Here is an 18,849-nt window from a genome sequence, read left to right on the forward strand (position 1 = left end):
GCTCCTCTCTTCTCCCCTGCCTCCTCCCTTTTCTCCTCCACTCCTTCCACCTCCTTTTTCCAATTTCCCTCCTCACCATTCCTCCTTGTCGCTCCTCCTGGCTGACCTTCCGGCCTTGCACTCTGCTCCCCAGAACTATACCCCACCCTTGCCATCTCTGGACTCCTCCGACCACCCCGAAGGTTACGAGGACCGCCCGAGGTGTCAAGCAGAAGTGCTTTCCAGGACCCCGGGCTGGGCCAGCTTCTTCAGGCTGGTCCAACCCCTGACCTCCAATTCTCTGGTTCCCGCTCTTCCATCCGGCCTCTAAATGCTGGGCTCTGTGGACAGAGACCTTCTCTTCCCTCTATACACCTGAATATTTTCATCCAGTCTCATAAATAAACCTGTGTTTTGATGACTCCAAAACTTACATTTCAAACACAAACCTCTCCTCCCAGAGCCAGATTCCCACATCCAACAGCCCCCTTGCATTTCAGTTTAAGGCATGGATAGGTGTATGCATTGTCAGAACTCAGCCAGTATGCACTTAAGATTTGTGTATTTCACCTTGTATGTAAATTTTAGATCAAATGAAAACAGATTAGATTCTTGCTGATGTGAATTTAGAAGGAAATACATTGAAGTCTGCAATTTAACTGCACTCCAAAAGTGAGGCTAAGAGAGGCATATACAGATGGATAGTAAAGTGTAAAATTTAGAAGGTGGGTTATGTGGGTATTCGTTGTAAAATTCTTTCAATTTGCTCTTTGAAATTTTGAAATTTTTCGGTGTATAATGTTGAAGAACACATCATATGAAAGACATTTATATGTACAACACTCTTCCTCCCCCACTTCCTCCCAGTCCCCAACGCAGAAGTTCTTTCACCATATCAGTCTTTACTATTGTGGTATATATCTGCCTGCTCTTGAATGCAGCAAGTTAGGTTACTCTATTCTGTCTCCCTGCCATTCAATCCATTAACAAATCTAACCTTCAAAGTGTCTCCAGTCTCTGTGCTCCTCACCAGTGTCTTTACTCTTACTCTAGAGCAAACCACCATCATCTTCTGCTTCCACTACTGCAATAGTTATTTAACCCCCAGACTGCTTCTGGGTCCACCTACAGTCTCTTCTTCCCAGCAGTCTGTGTGTTATTTTTAAAATGTAAATGAATTCTGATTACTCTGCTTCAAACTCTCTGATGGCTTCCTGTACACTTGAAAGAAAAGCCTTCCCTTAACCTGCATAGCACTGCCCAGGATCTGGGCCTTGCTCCTGTTTCAAAGGTGCTCTCCAAGCCCTCTCTAAACACAGTTCCCTGGCCACAATACTCCTCATTTCTTCTTTCCCTCAGGGCTTTATCACCCCCATGTGATGTGGATGAGTTTCCCAGGTTACACTTTGTAGCTTGCTTTTTCCTTTTGTGTATCAGTCATCATCTACTTCTCCACAGGTAAAAATGAGGTTAATACGAACTGTGTAGAAGGCAGAAATGAAGTCATAAAAGATGACACCACCACTCTGAAATTGATATAAACTATGAGATCCCAACTACATGACTTTCTGGAAAAGGCAAAAGTATGGTGATACAGGAAAAAAAAAAATCAGTGAGCTGGGCGCTCGCCTTTAATTCCCAGCAACAGAGGAGGATAAGGTAGGAGGATCCCAAGTTCAGGGCCAGCCTCAGTAACTTGGCAGGAGCCTGTCTCAAAATAAAAAAGGACTGGGAATGTAGCTCAGTGGTAAGAGCCCCAGGGTTCAATCATCAGCACCCCCCGCCCAAAAAAAAAAAAAGAAAAAAAAATCAGCAGTTGCCAAGTGATATTGAATGGAGGAAGGGATGAATACACAGAGCACAAAGGATTATAGGGGCACAGAAACTATTCTGTAAAATATTATAATGGTAAATACTTGTGTTTATGTATTAATCAAAACCCATAAAGTACACAACGCCAAGAGTGAAGCCTGAATGTTAACTAAGGGCTTTGGGTGATGTGTCTATGTAGATTCAGTGATGGTAACAAATGTACCACTGTGGGGCAAGATGCTGGTAGTAGGGGAAGTTGTGCATTTATGGGGACAAGAGATACACTGGAACTCTACTTTCCATTCAGTTTTGCTCTGAACTAAGAACTGCTCTAAAAATAGCCTTTTAAAAATATATTAAGTTTTATCTTCATCCCCTTTGCTGGGCACCCTTTGAGAAACTTCAGTCTGGAAGCTACTGGCCTTCTGTTTGAATATTTTTCATAAATCATATCTATGTTAATTTCCTTGATTCTCTCTTTCTGGAACATTATTTGGCCCAATTTTAAATTTTTATTCATTTTATCTTTTTTCATTTGTTTGCTTTATTCTCTGGTATTTTAAAAAATTTACTTTCTTTTCTGTCAGTATTTTGTTTCTGCTACCCTATTTTTAATGTCTGTGAACCAGTTTATGGTCTGATACTTCTTTGTTCCACAGATGCAACATATTTGGTTATTTTCTTAAGGATATTAATGATATTTGTATATTTAAAGAATTATCACTATATTTTTATTGTGTCCTATATACTTTTTTGTTTCTATTTCTAAAAAATAAATTTTCCTCATATGTCTAGTCACTATTGATTATCTGTTTATATTTCAAATTGACAGAATAAAAAAGTGATTGGAATATATATATGTATGTATGTGTATGTGTGTGTGTGTGTGTGTGTAGTTATCACCAGATAAATTTGAAAAGAACTTCTATAATAATGTCTGTAAAATAAAATGTGTCTACGAGTCTCAGGATCTTTAAAAACTGCCTTCTTGTGAGGCTTTTCAAATAATCATCAGAGGATATAGAGCTATGACCCAGGTCAGTGGCCAGTCACACCACTGGCCCCTGGAAACTGGTGGGCTCTTCAGTACCAGAAGAGAAGGCTGAGTGACAACCAGATTGGATTGGCCCCAGAGTGCTGCAGTGGAAATTGCCTTTTGCTGTTGTCATTCCAAGGAGTGTCATTTATTAATTCTGCATTGTCTCAGACTCACTCTGTTGAGATTTTCAAACTATGCATGGAGGGCTCCTACTCCATCCATCTTCCTCATTCCTCAGACCAAAATAACTGTGGAATGAAGTGACTATGTCTTCAAACATTAATCTGTTTTAAAAATGCAAATTATTTCCTTGAAAACTGTCTCCATTGGCCTTTACATGCAACTAACAAGGTCCTGTAAAGTGCAACTCAAGACAGGACAATCTGAACGTGGATGAAGGAGGGAAAACCCTAATTAGAGTCTTCTAGCTCCAAACTCAAGTACAATGGGTCAGTACAATAAGAGGACCTTGATGAAGGAAGGATATTAGGGGAGAAAAGAAAGTAAAAAGGGAGATGGGATTTCCTTAAACATGAGGCCAGTTTCTCATTTTAAAAGTCCTTATTTTTTAAATGTTCCAGTGAATCCTGCTAGTTCATAATGCCACAACAACATTCCACTTAAACTTTACCTTTTCTATGCCCTAGATCAGCAGTTCTCAAACATTTTGACCTCAGAACTCCTCTACATTGTTAGAATTATTGAAGAGCATAAAGTGTTTTGTGTGTGTGTGTGTGTGTGTGTGTGTTTAAGAGCAACATGAATCAATAACTACTGAAAAGAAAAACAGAAATGTTTAATACACAAGAATTCACAACCCCCGGGTACAGTGGCACATGCCTGTACCCCAGCAGTTTAGGAGGCTAAGGCAAGAGGATCAAGAGTTCAAAGCCAGCTTCAGCAACTTAGCTAAGCAACTCAGTGAGACTCTATCTCTAAATAAAATACAAAATAGGGCTCAGGATGTGGCTCAATGGTCAAGTGCCCCTAAGTTCAATCCCCCGTTACCCCCACCCCTCAAAAAGAAGAATTCACAACCATAAATCTCAGAGCACTAACAACATCACATGTTGACAAACAACTTTGGCCATTTCCTCTACCATCTGAAATTGTAGTTGCTATTCCTGGTGACATTTGTGGCTTATCTTCTTCAGGTTCCCTTTTTCTTTACTGTTCTGATCATTATAGCAGCTTCTATATAGCACCCAAATTCTTCATCAATCATATGCCTTTATTTTAAATTCAAAATTTTATCTATTCTTATTTTTTAATTAGAAAAACTGTCATAACTAAGTAATAAATGTTTCAATTTAATTACCAGTTATGAGTTACGAACGAATTACTATGTAAATCATGCCTTTTTGTTTTATGTCTTCATAAAATATTCAAATAAACACATTCCAATATTACATCTGCTCATAGAAAAAAATCCATTCAGTCCAAATCAATCCATTAACACCAACAAGATCCATGAAATATTTATGGACAATACTACAAACTTTACACCCCCCCTACACACACACACACCGCCATGCAAAAATGATATTTTCTGAGATGCAATGGTTAGAGTGAAGTAGAGTCCTATCAGAACAGCGTGTTTAATGGAAAAGTAATCTACAAGTTATCAGTTTTAAATTTAATTTTAAGTTATTCACAAATAAAAAGTAAACTTTTGTCCCTCAGTTATGGTAACCCTGTTTCAAGCATCAATAGCCACATGTAGCTGGTGACAGCTGTTCCAGATTTACAGACTTATTTTCTCTTCCTCTCTTCAATTCCTCTTTTTTTTTTTTTGAACTGGAGATTGACCCCACATATGCTTTACCTCTGAGCCACATCCCCGGCCTTTTTTAAATTTTGAGACAGGGTCTCTCTGAGGTCCTTGCTGAGATGCTAAGGCTGGCTTTGAACTTTCAATCCTCCTGCCTCAGCCTCCCCAGCTGCTGGAATTACAGGCATGGGCCACCTCTCCCTCTTACTTCTAAATTTGTCAGTTTACCATATAAATCTGCTTCGTTAGTCAGAGTCAGTTTCTCCTATTTGTAACTAAGGAAACTTCACTGATAGAATTGCTTTCACTCATTCTCACTTATTTTAGGAAATGTTCCAGTAACTACAGCAGTACCACAAATCACTCCATAAACTTAGTGGTTTAAAGTAACAACCATCAGGGCTGGGGATGTAGCTCAGTAGTAAAGCACCTGCCTAGCATGCACAGGAGGCTTTGGATTTGATCCCCAGCATTAGGGGCGTGGGGGCGGGAAGAGGAGGAAATAGTAGTAATCGCTTTACTATCCAGTGATTTTTGTGGGTCAGGAACCTTGAGAGTTCCTGACTGGACATTTCTGACTCAGGGTCTCCCAGCAATCAGTAGGTGGAGCTGGAGCAGCAGGGGCGGAAGCAGCTAGGTATCCGCAGGGCATTTCTCTCTTCTCTTTGGCAACTTGCAGGGCTTCTCCACAAGGACTCTAAATTGGGGGCTACTTTGGGCTTCCTCTCAAATCCTTCAGAGCAGTCAGAATGCTTTCAGAGCAGCTCAGGGCTCCATTGAAAGTAGCCAGGGGACTAGGCAGAAGTTACATCACCTTTTCTAATCAAGCCTCCAAAGTGACGCAGTATCCATTTGTCACATTGTTGGTTAAACGGAATTCACAAGCACACCCGGATTTAAAGCATAAGGATTATAGTCCTCTTCCATAAAAGGAATGCCAAGGTTATATTTTGAATACCATGTGAGACAGAATATATTCTTGCAGCTGTCACTGTTCCAACAGAAGACAATTTTGAAGAATTATACAAATATGCAGTCCACCTTGACGTGAGGACCACCCTGCAGTGTTAAAGCTTTAAGAGGTTGTACTTCTCTGGGGCTGGGATTGTGGCTCAGTGGTAGCATGCTCGCCTAGCACAGGCAGGACATGGGTTTGATCCTCAGCACTGCATAAAAATAAAGGCATTGTGTTGTGTCCATCTACACCTAAAAAATAAATATTAAGAAAAAAGAGTTTAAAAAAAAAGAGGCTGTACTTTCAAGGTAAGCACTTTCACTCCCTCCATCTGGCAATATTCCCTAAGAATATAAGGAGGAAGGATGCTACAGAGAAAGGAACATGAGTCAGAGAAGAAGTGGATACCTAGAAAGGCCTCCACTCCCCACTCCACAAGAGTGTTCCATTACATTTTTTATCTACTTATTTTTGCAGTGCTGGGGATCAAACCCACAGTCTCATGCATGCTAGGCAAGCACACTCTAGTACTGAGCCACATCCCCAGCCCCTCCATTCTATTTTTGAGATATTCCTTCTTTCTGAGGAACTAAAAGCCAGCAGTGACATTTCAGATACAGACTCAGTCTTTTGTCGATTTGGAGTCATTTATTATCCAATCTCAATATCTTATGATTTGGAATGGGACTATTCATTCAGATAAGAATCTAGTAAGAAAAAGTGTTCTGTCCACATGTAATGAGTGCAGTCTGTACAACACTGCATAAAAATCCAAGACAACAAGCCAGATAACCCTCCCAGTAGTTTACGGTGGTTGATAACAAGTTGGGAAACCATGTAGTTCAGCACATACACCCCTCATGGCTTAAACCAATCAGTTCAAATGAATACCCCTTTTGTACTGACCAATCACCCCTACCCAACTTGTTCCCGCCAGTGAATGTGCTAATCATGTTTTAGAGTTGTTATTTGATTTTCCCGCGGTGTGTGATGATTTGCTAAAAGAGGCTATGATGTATGTGAAGTCCCTGCCCTCTCCAAAGAATGTATAAAACTGCTGCAAACCCTGAAAAAAAAAAATCCAAGACAACAGAAACCATTTGGGTGAGATGCCTCATTAAATACAGTAGAAAAATACCTACTGCCATTCAGAAACTGGCTGAATTGTTTAAGTGCTCTGTTGATTTAATAACATCCCAAACAGAAATTTGAAAAACTAATAAAGAAGAAATGTTACATGAGCGTTCATTAAATAAACATACTACAAGGAATGCCTGATCATCTTTATTACTCTCCATCACAGTTTAAAAAAAAAAAAAATTCTGCAATTCCTTCCACCACCACCCCCGCCCCACCCAGGAGTGATGAACAAAACAAAAATAAAAACAAAAATTAACACCAAACACAAAACTAGCTCTAACAACAGGGCATACTGCTGAGCTAAAAGAACTGTACACATTGCTGACTTTCTCAACTCCTAATTTTCCCATGTTCCTATTTATTATTTTGAAAACCTATCTAATTGAGAATCCATCCTATGAGTATAACTTATCCTGATATAGTGTAATGAACTGATTCTCTTTTTTAAATTTTTTTTTTAGTTGTCAATGGACCTTTATTTTATTTATTTATATGTGGTGCTGAGAATGGAACCCAGTGTCTCACACATGCTAGGCAAGCTCTCTACCATTGAGCCACCACCACCTCACCCCCCTGATTATTCTCTTATTTTTTTTTCTTTTTTCTGTTTTTTTGGTACTGGAAATTTAACTTGGGATGAGGTTTAACACCAAGCTCTACTCCCAGTCCTTTTTTCCATTTTTATTTTGAGACAGGGTCTAAGTTGCTGAGGGGGCTTGTTAAATGGCTAAGGCTGGCTTCAAACTTGCGATTCTTCTGCCTTAGCCTCTCTACTCTCAGGTAATACAGGAGTGTGCCACCATGCCCTGTTGTCTTAAGTCTTGTTTTTCTTTTTAATTTGTTCTAATTAGTTATAGTGTCAGCAGAATGCATTTTGACACATTGTACACAAATGGAGCACAACTTCTCCCTCCTCTGGCTATACATGGTGCAGAGTCACACCAGTACATGTATTTAGGGTAATAATGTCTCTCTCATTCTACCGTCTTTCCCATCCCACCGCCCCACCCCTCCCCTCACTCCCCTCTGCACAATCCAAAGTTCCTTCATTCTTCCCTACCCCCATCCCCACTGTGGATCAGCTTATCAGAGAAAACATTTGGCTTTTGGTTTCTTGGGATTGGCTTATTTCACTTAGCATGATATTCTCTAGTTCCATCCATTTGCTTGCAAATGCCATAATTTCATTCTTCTTTAAAGCTGAGTAATATTCCATGGTGTATATGTATCACATTTACTTTATCCATTCATCTATTGAAGGGCATCTAGGTTGGTTCCATAGTTTAGCTATTGTGAATTGAGCTGCTATAAACATTGATGTGGCTAAGTTACTATATGCTGATTTTAAGTCCTTTGGGTATATACTGAGGAGTGGGATAGCTGGGTCAAATGGTAGTTCCATTCCAAGTTTTCTGAAGAATCTCCATACTGCTTTCCAGATTGGTTGCACCAATTTGCAGTCCTACCAGCAGTGCATGAGTGTACCTTTTTCTCCACATCCTCACCAACATTTATTATTGCTTGTATTCATGATAATTGCCATTAGGTTTTTTTTTATCACAAATGATCACCAACATTCAGAAGGAGCTTAAGACACAGGTGAGTTCCTTTTCAGCCATCAATTCCTCATTCCTCTACTTCGGCTTATCAGCAACTGTCATCAGCTGGTTAATTCTTCCCAGTGTCCTTTGTCCTTCCTCTGCTGGGAAGTTAACCTAGACCAATGGTCTCAAGTGTGGTTGCTGAATCAGCAGCATCTGGGAACTTGGTAGAAGTTCCACCTTGCGGCTCCACCGAAGATCTAATGAATCAGACAACTCCTGGGATAGGCCCAGCAATTTGTATTACACAAGTTCTCCAGGGTAATTCTGATGCATCCAAGTTAGAGATTGCCAGCTTGGAAATTGAACCGGCAATTTGGTCAGTCCCAAGAACCAGATAATAGATATTCCAGGAATACAGACCCAGCGCAATTCAAGAAAAGATTAATGATTGCTTTCCTCCAGACTTTCCACATCATGTCTCCAAGTGACCAGGATTTCTGCCCTGTAACAAAACAGAATAAAATTCTAAATACAAGCCCGGCATGGTAACACATGCCTGTAATTCCAGCAACTCGGGAGGCTGAGACACAAAGATGGAAAGTTCGAGTCCAGCCTCAGCAAATTAGTGAGGCCCTCAGCAATTTAGAAAGAACTTGTCTAAAAATTAAAATAAAAAGTACTGCAGATGAGACTCAATGGTAAAGCACTCCTGTGTTCAATCCCCAATACCACACACACACAAACACACACACACACACACACACACACACAAAAGAATTCTAAATGCAAAAAAAATGGAAAGCACATTGCCTGGGGTTCTAATTCTATTTCCTCCTCCAGGCCTGGATGCATTTCTACCCAGAGACTCTAGGAGAAACCTGCTATGCTCATAATAAACTCTTCTGCTGTGCTTATTACCAGTAAGCCTTTACTAATTATCTATAGATTTTTATAGCTAAATTCTAGAAGATGAATTTGTTTCCAATGCTTACACCCTTCTTTATGGCTGTGCACAAAAAAATAAAACATTTTAATAGTAGTAAGAATAGGATACCATTTAAATTTCAGTCAGGCCAGCCGGGTGGCACATGTCTGTACTCCAAGGTGGGAGGATTTCAAGTTTGAGGCCAGTCTCAGCAATTTAGTGAGACCCTGTCTCAAAATAGAAAATTTTAAAAAATATTGGGGCTTGTAGCTCAGTGGTAGAGCACCCTTAGGTTAAATCCTCAGTTAAAAAAAAAAAAAAAAAAAACACAGTCAATATCCAAGACTATCTCTCTTAGCCTCTTAATTCATATAAAAGCTACTGCTTCTCCTTCATGATGCAGTTTTATAAAAGAAAATTGGAAAAATTCTGGGTGCAGCATCACCTGGGTAACAGTAAAAATACAGATTGTCAGGCCCCATTCTGAACTTCATGAATCTGAATCTGCACGTGATTCCAGGTCATGGGTCCAGGTTGTGTGTGCACAATGGAGTGGAGAAGCACAGCTCTACCGTAGCAGAGAGGCAGAAGCTTTCCAGTGGGAGTGCTCCCTGCAGGGGTGTAGCACTTGGCCCTCTCAGAGGAGTTCCAATGATCCGTGACTCCCAGGATTCACCTCTGAGAGTAATCCCTGTGCTTGAATGTGACCTGGACTGAGTGAGGTGCTTCTAACAATAAAATAGGCAAAGGCGATGGGTATCACTTCCGAGATTATGTTGTAAAAGAATGGAACTCTAAACTTGCTCATACCTTCCCTTTCTGGTTCTTTTCATCTACTTGCCCATCAAAGCAAGCTGCAGTGTTGTGACCTTCCCTATGGAGAAACTCAAGTGGTAAAGGACTGAGGGTGGCCTCCAGCCAACAGCCAACCAGGAGCTGGAGCCTGCCAAGAGAGGACTTGGAAGCAGATCTTTCCCCAGTTGAGCCTTGAGATAACGTTAGCCACAGCCAACAACCTCTTGATTGCAGCCCGTGAGAAATCCTGAAGCAGAGACCCAGCTGAACTGAGCCACATGGAACTTCTGATCCACAAAACTACGTGATAATAAATGCTGTTGTTTTAAGTCAATACATCTTGTGTAATAGATAAGTAAGCGATAGATGACTAATACAAAGAGCAATCAACAGACCAAAGATACTGGAATCTCTGGGATCATCTAGGTTCCCCTGAAGTCACTGAGCCCTAGGAAACAGATGGGAGAAAGAAACATCACTTATCAAAGTCAACTCCTGGGAAAAAGTAGGCTTTCTTTGAGTCCAGGGTGATTCATGAGGCTGAGAACAGTAAGGATGACTGAAAGTTTTGCATAAGAATCTCCTCTGGATAAAAAGAGATTCTGCCTGTGCTCCCCTCACTGAAGTTTATCTCCTGAAGAAATTCCATCTTTGAAACCGCAGCTCCTGGGACAACAGGCACTGTGGAAGACAGGAAAATAGGTTAGAAGGTCTACCTATGCAATAATGAAACCCTCAGTCTACTTTCCTTCAAGCAGAAGAGGGGAGGATTTCCCACTGGAGCACATAGGTAGCCTCAGAGATGAGACTTACAGATGACAACCTTTGAGAATCTGCAGTAATGTGGCAGGTCCCACTCTCCGTTGACTCTTGCCAGTCAAAAGGGTTCCTTAGAGCCCCCAACACACACACATGCAGGCACATGCACACATACAATGGCCGGGCCACTTCTCAAGGCTTCTCTCAAACAAACAGATAATAACGGATCCCTACACTGTTGAAAGAAGATTCCACCATGACAGAAAGAAACTCAGAAGCATACAAGGAGCAGGAGAGACTCTTTATCCCTTTGAAGAGGTAAGAGATGATGACAGCCATCCTTGAAACCAGGATACTACAAAAAAAGGAACCCAGAACAAGTAAGAGTTCTTGAAAATTAAAGACAAAAATCTAAAATAAATATATTAGAAAAGTTGGAAGATAAAGCCAAGGAAATCACCATCAAGCAGAACAAAAAGACAAAGAGATGGACATTACAAGAAATTTTTTTTACAGACCTAAAGATTAATCCAGGCGGGCTGGGGATATAGCTCAGTTGGTGGAGTGCTTGTCTTGCATGCACAAGGTCCTAGGTTCCATCCCCAGCACCATTTAAAAAAAAAATTAATCCAGGAGGTATAAAAGGAGTTCCAGGTGCTGGAGTTGTAGCTCAGTAATAGAGCTGTGTCATCTCTTACCTCTTACCTAGCATGTGTGAGGCACTGGATTTGATTCTCAGCACCACATACAAAAAAGGTCCATTCAGGATTTATTTGTGTGTGTGTGTTTGTGTGTGTGTATGTGTGTGTGTATACACATAAATATATATATATATATTTCCAGGGAAAAAATGATCAAAAATATGATTCAAGATAATTTTCTCGAAATTAAATGAAATAGGGTTTCAGGGGCTGGGTTTGTGACTCAGTGGTAGAGCACTCGCCTAGCATGCATGAGGCACTGGGTTTGATTCTCAGCACCGCATATAAATAAATAAAATAATGATCCATTGACAACTAAAAAAATATTAGGAAAAAAAAGAAATGGATTTTCAGATTTAAATACTCATAGATTTTTACACAATTAATTTTTTTAAAAAAATCTATCTTCAAATGAAGGTTTGGGTCATTTCCAATCCTTGGCTATTATAAATAAAGCTGCAATGAACATTAAAAAAAAATCTTCCAAGGATAGTATGGTGAAATTTCAGAACATCAAGGGACAAAGAGAAGATCATAAAAACATCCAGAAGAAATATCAGATCACATATGCTATGTTTTTTTTTTAATTTTTTATTTGTTCTTTTTAGCTATACATGATAGTAGAATACATTTTGACATAAAATACATATATGGAGTATAACTTCCCATTTTTGTGGTTGTACATGATATGGAGTTACACTGGTTGTGTATTCATATATGAACATAGGAAAGTTATGTCTGATGCATCCTACTGTTTTTTCTATTCTCTTTCCCCACTCCCCCCTGTCCAATCTGGTGAACCTCCACTTCCCACCTCCCCCCCATTGTGAGTCAGCATTCACATATCAGAGAGAACATTTGGCCTTTGATTTTTTGGAATTGGCTTATTTCATTTAACATGATAATCTCCAGATCTATTCATTTAAATGCCAAAATATCATTCTTCTTTATGGCTGAGTAATATTCCAGTGTGTGTGTGTGTGTGTGTGTGTGTGTGTGTGTGTGTATCACATTTTCTTTATCCCTTCATCTGTTAAAGGGCACCTAGTTTTGTTCCATAATTTAGCTATTATGAATAGAGCTGCTATAAACATTGATGTGGCTGCATCACTAGAGTATGCTGATTTTACGTCCTTTGGGTATATGCCAAGGAGTGGGACATATGCTATGGCTTCAGTGTATTCCCCAAAGGCTTTGTTAGAAACTGAATCCTCAGTGCAACACTGTTGGGAGGTGGAGCTTCATGGGAGGTGTTTAGGTTATGGGGCTCCACACTCATGAATTAATTCCAATTTTAAAAGGCCTGAAGGCTTTCTGGCTCTTCTCACGTATGTGCATGCCCATTTGGCTTCCACATTCTACCACAGAATGACCTCGCAAGAAGACCCTCAACAGATGTTAAGCAGTTGCCAACACTTGGACTTGCCAGCTTCTAGAACTGTGAGCCAAATAAATGTCTTTACTTTATAAATTACCAGGTCTGTGTAGTTCTGTCATAGCAGAACAAAACAGACTAAAACAGAATATCATTCAGCTTCCCAAAAGCAACTCTGAATACTTGAAGAATGCCTTCAAAATTCTAAGAATAAGATTTGGGGGCTGGGCTATAGCTCAGAGGCAAACTGCTTGCCTAGCACGTGTGAGGCACTGGGTTTGATCCTTAGCATCACATAAAAAAATAAACAAATAAAATAAAGGCATGCTGTCCAAAAAAAAGAAAAAGATTACTTTATTTCAAATATTAAATTTCAGCTAAACCATCAGTCAAGTATAAGAGTGGACTAAAGATATTTTGAGACAGGTAAACTTTCCAGAATCTCACCTTCTAGGGCTGGGGTTGTGGCTCAGTGGAAGAGCACTTGCCTAGCATGTGCAAGGCACTGGGTTTGATTCTCAGCACCATCTAGAAATAAATTAATTAATTAAATAAAGGTCCATCAACAACTAAAAAAAATGTATTAAAAAATAAAAGTGCATTAAAAAAATAAAGAAACTCACCTCTAGACACCCCTTCTAGGAAGTTACTGAAGAATAATGTCCCACCAAAGAAAAATTGATGTGAGATACATTAAGTGGAAAAAGAGAAGTATGTGTGCATGCACATGCATGTGACTGTGTGCCAATATGCCCACATCTATGAGAGGAGGAATGTAACATTAAAATTCTCATTTAGGGCTGGGTATGTGGTCCAGGGGCAGAGCACTTGCCTTTTATGCATAATGCCCTGGATTCTATTTCCAGCACTATGAAAAAAAATTCTTATTTTCTTTTGGTCAAAGGATATAAAATTTCAGACAGGAAGAATAAATTCAAAAGATCCATTTTGAGCTGGTTTGCAAGGTCAAGGTCAGCCTCAGCAACTTAACAAGTCCCAAAGCAACTTTGCAAGACCCTGTCTCAAAATAAAAAAATGCAAAAAGGGCTGGGGATGTGGCTCATCAAAAAAAGATCTATCGTACAATAGAGTGACTACATTAATAACTGTGTTATATGTATTATATATTTGGAAATTGATAAAAGAATAGCTTTTTTTAAAAAAAGAATAACTTTTATGTGTTCTGACCGCACACACACAAAAAAAGTATGTGAAATAATGTGTATGCTTTAACTTAATTTAGCCATTCTGGATTTAATTTTTATGGGAATAGAGGCACTTAACCACTGAGCCACATCCCCAGCCCCCTCTTTTTTTAATATATATTTTTAGTTGTAGGTGGACACAATACCTTTATTTTATTTTTTTATGTGGTACTGAGGATCAAACCCAGTGTCTCACACATGCCAGGTGAATGCTCCATCACTGAGTCACAGCAACAGCCTCCCCCCAACCCAGCTCTTTGTTTGTATTTTATTTAGAAACAGGGTCTCACTAAGTTGCTTAGGGCCTCACTAACTTGCAGAGGCTGGCTTTGAACTTACTATCCTCTTGCTCCAGCCTCCCAAGCCTCTGGGATCATGGGTGTGCATTTCTATTCATTCTAAATGTAGGTATATTTCAAAATACCAGGTTATCCAACATAAAGAATTTTTATTTGTCAACTAAAAAAATTAATCATTTAAAAGTTTTCATCTTCCACATTAGAAAGCCTAAAATTTGTGCATACAAGAAATAGAAATGGCATTTTAGGGATATTATTTAGAAATATGAAGACAAATACTCAAGGAAGTATTGAAAGAATTAAAACTGGGAATTTGAGAATGGGGAAGGACAGGGCAGGGGTCCAATTTTTTATGAGCTTTGTAGTTAATCATGCAAAATATATTACCTTGATGAAAATAAAAATTACTTTAAAACCCCAAACTCTTTGATCTTCCTCAAATACCGCAAACTTCCAATCAAAGAAGGAATATGTAAATGAATTACAGAGAGGCTGTGGTGAATTATTCGAGTTGCTTTTTCACTTGTCTCATTTCTGGTCAGGATTCTATTGATGAGGCTCAATATGTTTTTTCCATATTTAAGGAAAAAAAAAAGGTCTTTGATTCTGTAATCCCATTTCTGAGAACCTGTCCTAACAAAATAATTCTAAATATAGGAAAATCTGTATGTGAAATGATATATAGCATTATTTCTATAGACTACAAAACTGGCAAATCCCTATATGCCCAGCCAAAAGGAAACAGGAGTAAATTCTCCTCAGCTTTTAAAAAGAATATTTGCAAAAATAAGGGAATAAAGTGAGAATGCTAAAAACCTAAAGTTAAAATTTTTTAAAAATCAATATGAAAATTACATATGAAGTATTATCACAACTATGTCTAAAATTCCATACACTAAAAAGAAAAGTAAAATGTTATACCAAAGGGTTTAACAGAGGTTTTATTTCAATGGTGATATTACAGATGATTATTTTCTTCATTTAACTTTTTTGTTATTTTTATAATAAAAATACTTTCAAACACAAGTTAAAATAATTTTTATGTTAGAAACTTTGTTTTCAGTATTGGAATTGAACCCAGGCATACTCTAGTACTAAGCTACATCTGCAGCACTTATTTTTAATTGCTAATTTTTTTTTTTTTTTTTTTTTTTGGTACTAAGGATTGAACTCAGGGGCACTCAACCGCTGACCACATCCCCAGTCCTATTTTGTATTTTATTTAGAGATAGGGTCTCGCTGAGTTGCTTAGTGCTGCACTTTTGCTGAGGCTGACTTTGAACTCATGAGCCTCCCGCCTCAGCCTCCCCAGTTGCTGGGATTACAAGTGTGCTCCACAGTGCCTGGCTTTAAATTTTTATTACTACTATTATTATTAATTTGGGGAGGTATACCAGAGATTGAACCCAAGGGTGCTTAACTTCTGACCAAATCCCCATCCCTTTTCATATTTTTATTTTGAGATAGAGTGTCACCAAGTTGCTTAGGGCCTCACTAAATTGCTGAGACTGGTTTTGAACTTGTAATCCTCCTGCATCAATCTCCTGATTCACTGGGATAACAGGCATACAGTTGTAGAGACTTCTGATCCTACCATGTCAATTCTGGTAAGTTGGCCTTAATGTTTTCACCCAGTGGAGCTTTTATAATGAAAGTCATTTCAAGCCCAGAAGTAATTGACTCTGAAAAGTTTATGGACACAAATATTTTAGTCAAAATCATCTCAACATTGATACATTTCCAGCAAGAAAGTATTAAGAGAAATTCAGTAGTCCAATTTGACTTAAATAAGTAGTTGTTGAGCAAATCAATAAATGGTCAATTTTGCATATGTTGAGGTCAAACTATTTCAAGTAGTTTTCATCTTTATTTTCTTGGAATCATTCCTATAAAAATCAAACTTTCCCCTCAAAATTCTAAAGAAAGAACTCATTTCTCAATCAGGATTTTGTTTGTTTCTGTTTTTTAGCTAATCAGAGCTGCCAGCATGAGCAACTTTCTCTCATAGACTTATTTCTGAGTCCATCTGCCTTAAAGAATTTTGCAGATTTTCCTTCTGCCAATATTTAATTCTATTATTTGCAAGTCAGCAACAAAACTGAAAATGTTTAGTTTTAGCCATTATCTGTTTTATTTTTACCACAATAGTCATTGTGTACTTTATTTAAAAAATAAAGACTGCCGAGCATGGTGGCGCATGTCAACAATCCCAGCAGCTTGGGAGGCTGAGGCAGGAGGATCGCAAGTTCAAAGCCAGCCTCAGCAAAAGCAAGGCATTAAGCAACTCAGTGAGACCCTGTCTCTAAATAAAGTATACAATAGGGCTGGGGATGTGGCTCAGTGGTCAAGTGCCCCCAAGTTCAATCCCCAGTACAAAGACTGGCTCGTGCTTGACAGCTACCACTCACCGCTTGCTTCCAGCTACACCAGCCTCGAGAAGTGCTTCGTTTTTAGCAACAGGCCACAGCTCTGGCTGTGGCTGACAGAGGCTGAGCAGACATTGGGTTTGCCTATAACAAATGAACAAATCCAGGAGATGAAATCAAACTGGGACAACATGGACTTCAAGATGACAGCTGAAGAAGAGACGCAGTTGCGACATGATGTTATGGCTCATGTACATACATTTGGCCACTGCTGTCCAAAAGCTGCAGGCATTATTCACCTGGATGCCACCTCCTGCTATGTTAGAGACAACACAGACTTGATTATTCTTAGAAATGCTTTTGACCTGCTTTGGCCGAAGCTTGCCAGAGTGATCTCTCGGCTTGCTGACTTTGCTAAGGAACATGCCAATCTTCCTACCTTAGGTTTTACACATTTCCAGCCTGCCCAACTGACCACAGTTGGAAAACGTTGCTGTCTTTGGATTCAAGGTCTTTGCATGGATCTCCAGAACTTGCGCTTCTGTGGAGTGAAAGGCACCACTGGCACTCAGGCTAGTTTCTTGCAGCTCTTTGAGGGAGATCACCAAAAGGTGGAACAGCTGGACAAGTTGGTGTCAGAAAAGGCAGGGTTCAAGAGGGCTTTTATCATCCCAGGGCAGACGTACTCACAAAAAGTAGACATCGAGGTGTTGTCCGTGCTGGCTAGCTTGGGAGTATCAGGGCACAATATTTGCACTGACATACACCTCCTGGAAAATCTCAAGGAGACAGAGGAACTCTTTGAAAATCAGCAGATTGGCTCGAGTGCAATGCCATACAAGAGGAACCCCATGCGCTCAGAACGCTGCTGCAGCCTTGCCCGTCACCTGATGACCCTTCTCATGGATCCACTGCAGACAGCTTCTGTGCAGTGGTTTGAACGCACACTGGATGATAGTGCCAACCGCCGAATCTGTTTGGCTGAGGTATTTCATAGGCAGATACTATATTGAACACACCATAAAACATTTCTGAAGGACTGGTGGTGTACCCCAAAGTCATTGAATGGCGCAATAGGCAGGAACTGCCTTTCATGATTACAGAGAACATCATCATGGCCATGGTCAAAGCTGGGGGTAGCCACCAGGATCGCCATGAGAAAATTAGAGTGCTTTCCCAGCAAGCAGCTGATGTTGTGAAGCAGGAAGGGGATGACAATGACCTCATAGAACGAATCCAGTCTGATGCCTACTTGAGTCCCCTTCACCCCAGTTGCAGCATTTACTGGATCCTTCTTCTTCCATTGGCCGTGCCCCCCCACAGGAACAAAGATTCTTAGAAGAGGAGGTATATCCCCTGTTAAAACCATATTACGTCTGTAGAGTTGGAAGAGAATTAAATGAAAAATCATTGCTGGTTTGTTAACTTTATTGCTGACACTTGAAAGTAATGTTACTGTAGTGCCTTGTTTTACAACAAGAATGGTTATCTTAAATTGATACAGTCCTTTCTTCTTTCTAAGGTTTAACACTGCACAACAAAGTGAACTGTACTTAACTCTGTGTGGTTTTTTGGCGCTTTTTTTTTTGCCGTTGTGGTTGTACTGGGATTGAAACCAGGGCTTTTTGCCACCGAGCTACAATCCCTGACCTTTTTTTTTTTTTTTTTCCAAACCTGGTGTCACTAAGTTGCTGAGTCTGGCCTCAAACTTTTGACTTTCCGGCCTCTGCCTCCTGAGTTGTTGGGATTACAGGTGCACCATGGTTCCTGGCTGAAAAAAACCTATTGTTTAGAAGATTTACATTTGACCCAGAATTAGGAGAATAACTAAGATTTCATCTAACAAGGATAGATTTAAATCAGCTTTTAACTCAGTATGAGCCAGAACTGAGAAGACAGTTCCTGATCTAAGGGTAATCCAGAGCACCAACATCCAAAGAAGATTTTGTTGTAAAGTAATAGAGCCCTCTTCTATCCTAGACAGGAGAAAACACATCAACAATACTAATATTGTATGGAGGAAGGAGGCTTGATTATCTTTTGTCATAAGAGTTAAAACCAAGATCAGCGGCTGGGGTTGTGGCTCAGTGGTAGAGTGCTCACCGACTACGTGTGAGGCCCTGGATTCGATCTTCAGTACCACATAAAAATAAATAAAGGTATTATGTCCAACTACTATATATA

General features: G+C 39.6%; 1 protein-coding gene across 1 annotated transcript in view; it reads left to right on the plus strand.

Moving 5' to 3' along the window:
* Positions 1–18,030, plus strand: part of LOC107145128 (adenylosuccinate lyase-like) — an 18,412-nt gene extending 382 nt beyond the window's left edge. The window contains 2 exon segments of the mRNA XM_048795380.1: positions 16,697–17,658; positions 17,661–18,030. Coding sequence (XP_048651337.1) covers positions 16,697–17,658; positions 17,661–18,004 — 1,306 coding nt within the window. The 3' untranslated portion in view covers positions 18,005–18,030.
* The last annotated feature ends 819 nt before the right edge of the window (positions 18,031–18,849 follow it).

The sequence above is a fragment of the Marmota marmota genome, unplaced genomic scaffold (assembly GCF_001458135.2).
Source record: "Marmota marmota marmota unplaced genomic scaffold, marMar, whole genome shotgun sequence".
In the NCBI taxonomy this organism is placed as follows: domain Eukaryota; kingdom Metazoa; phylum Chordata; class Mammalia; order Rodentia; family Sciuridae; genus Marmota; species Marmota marmota.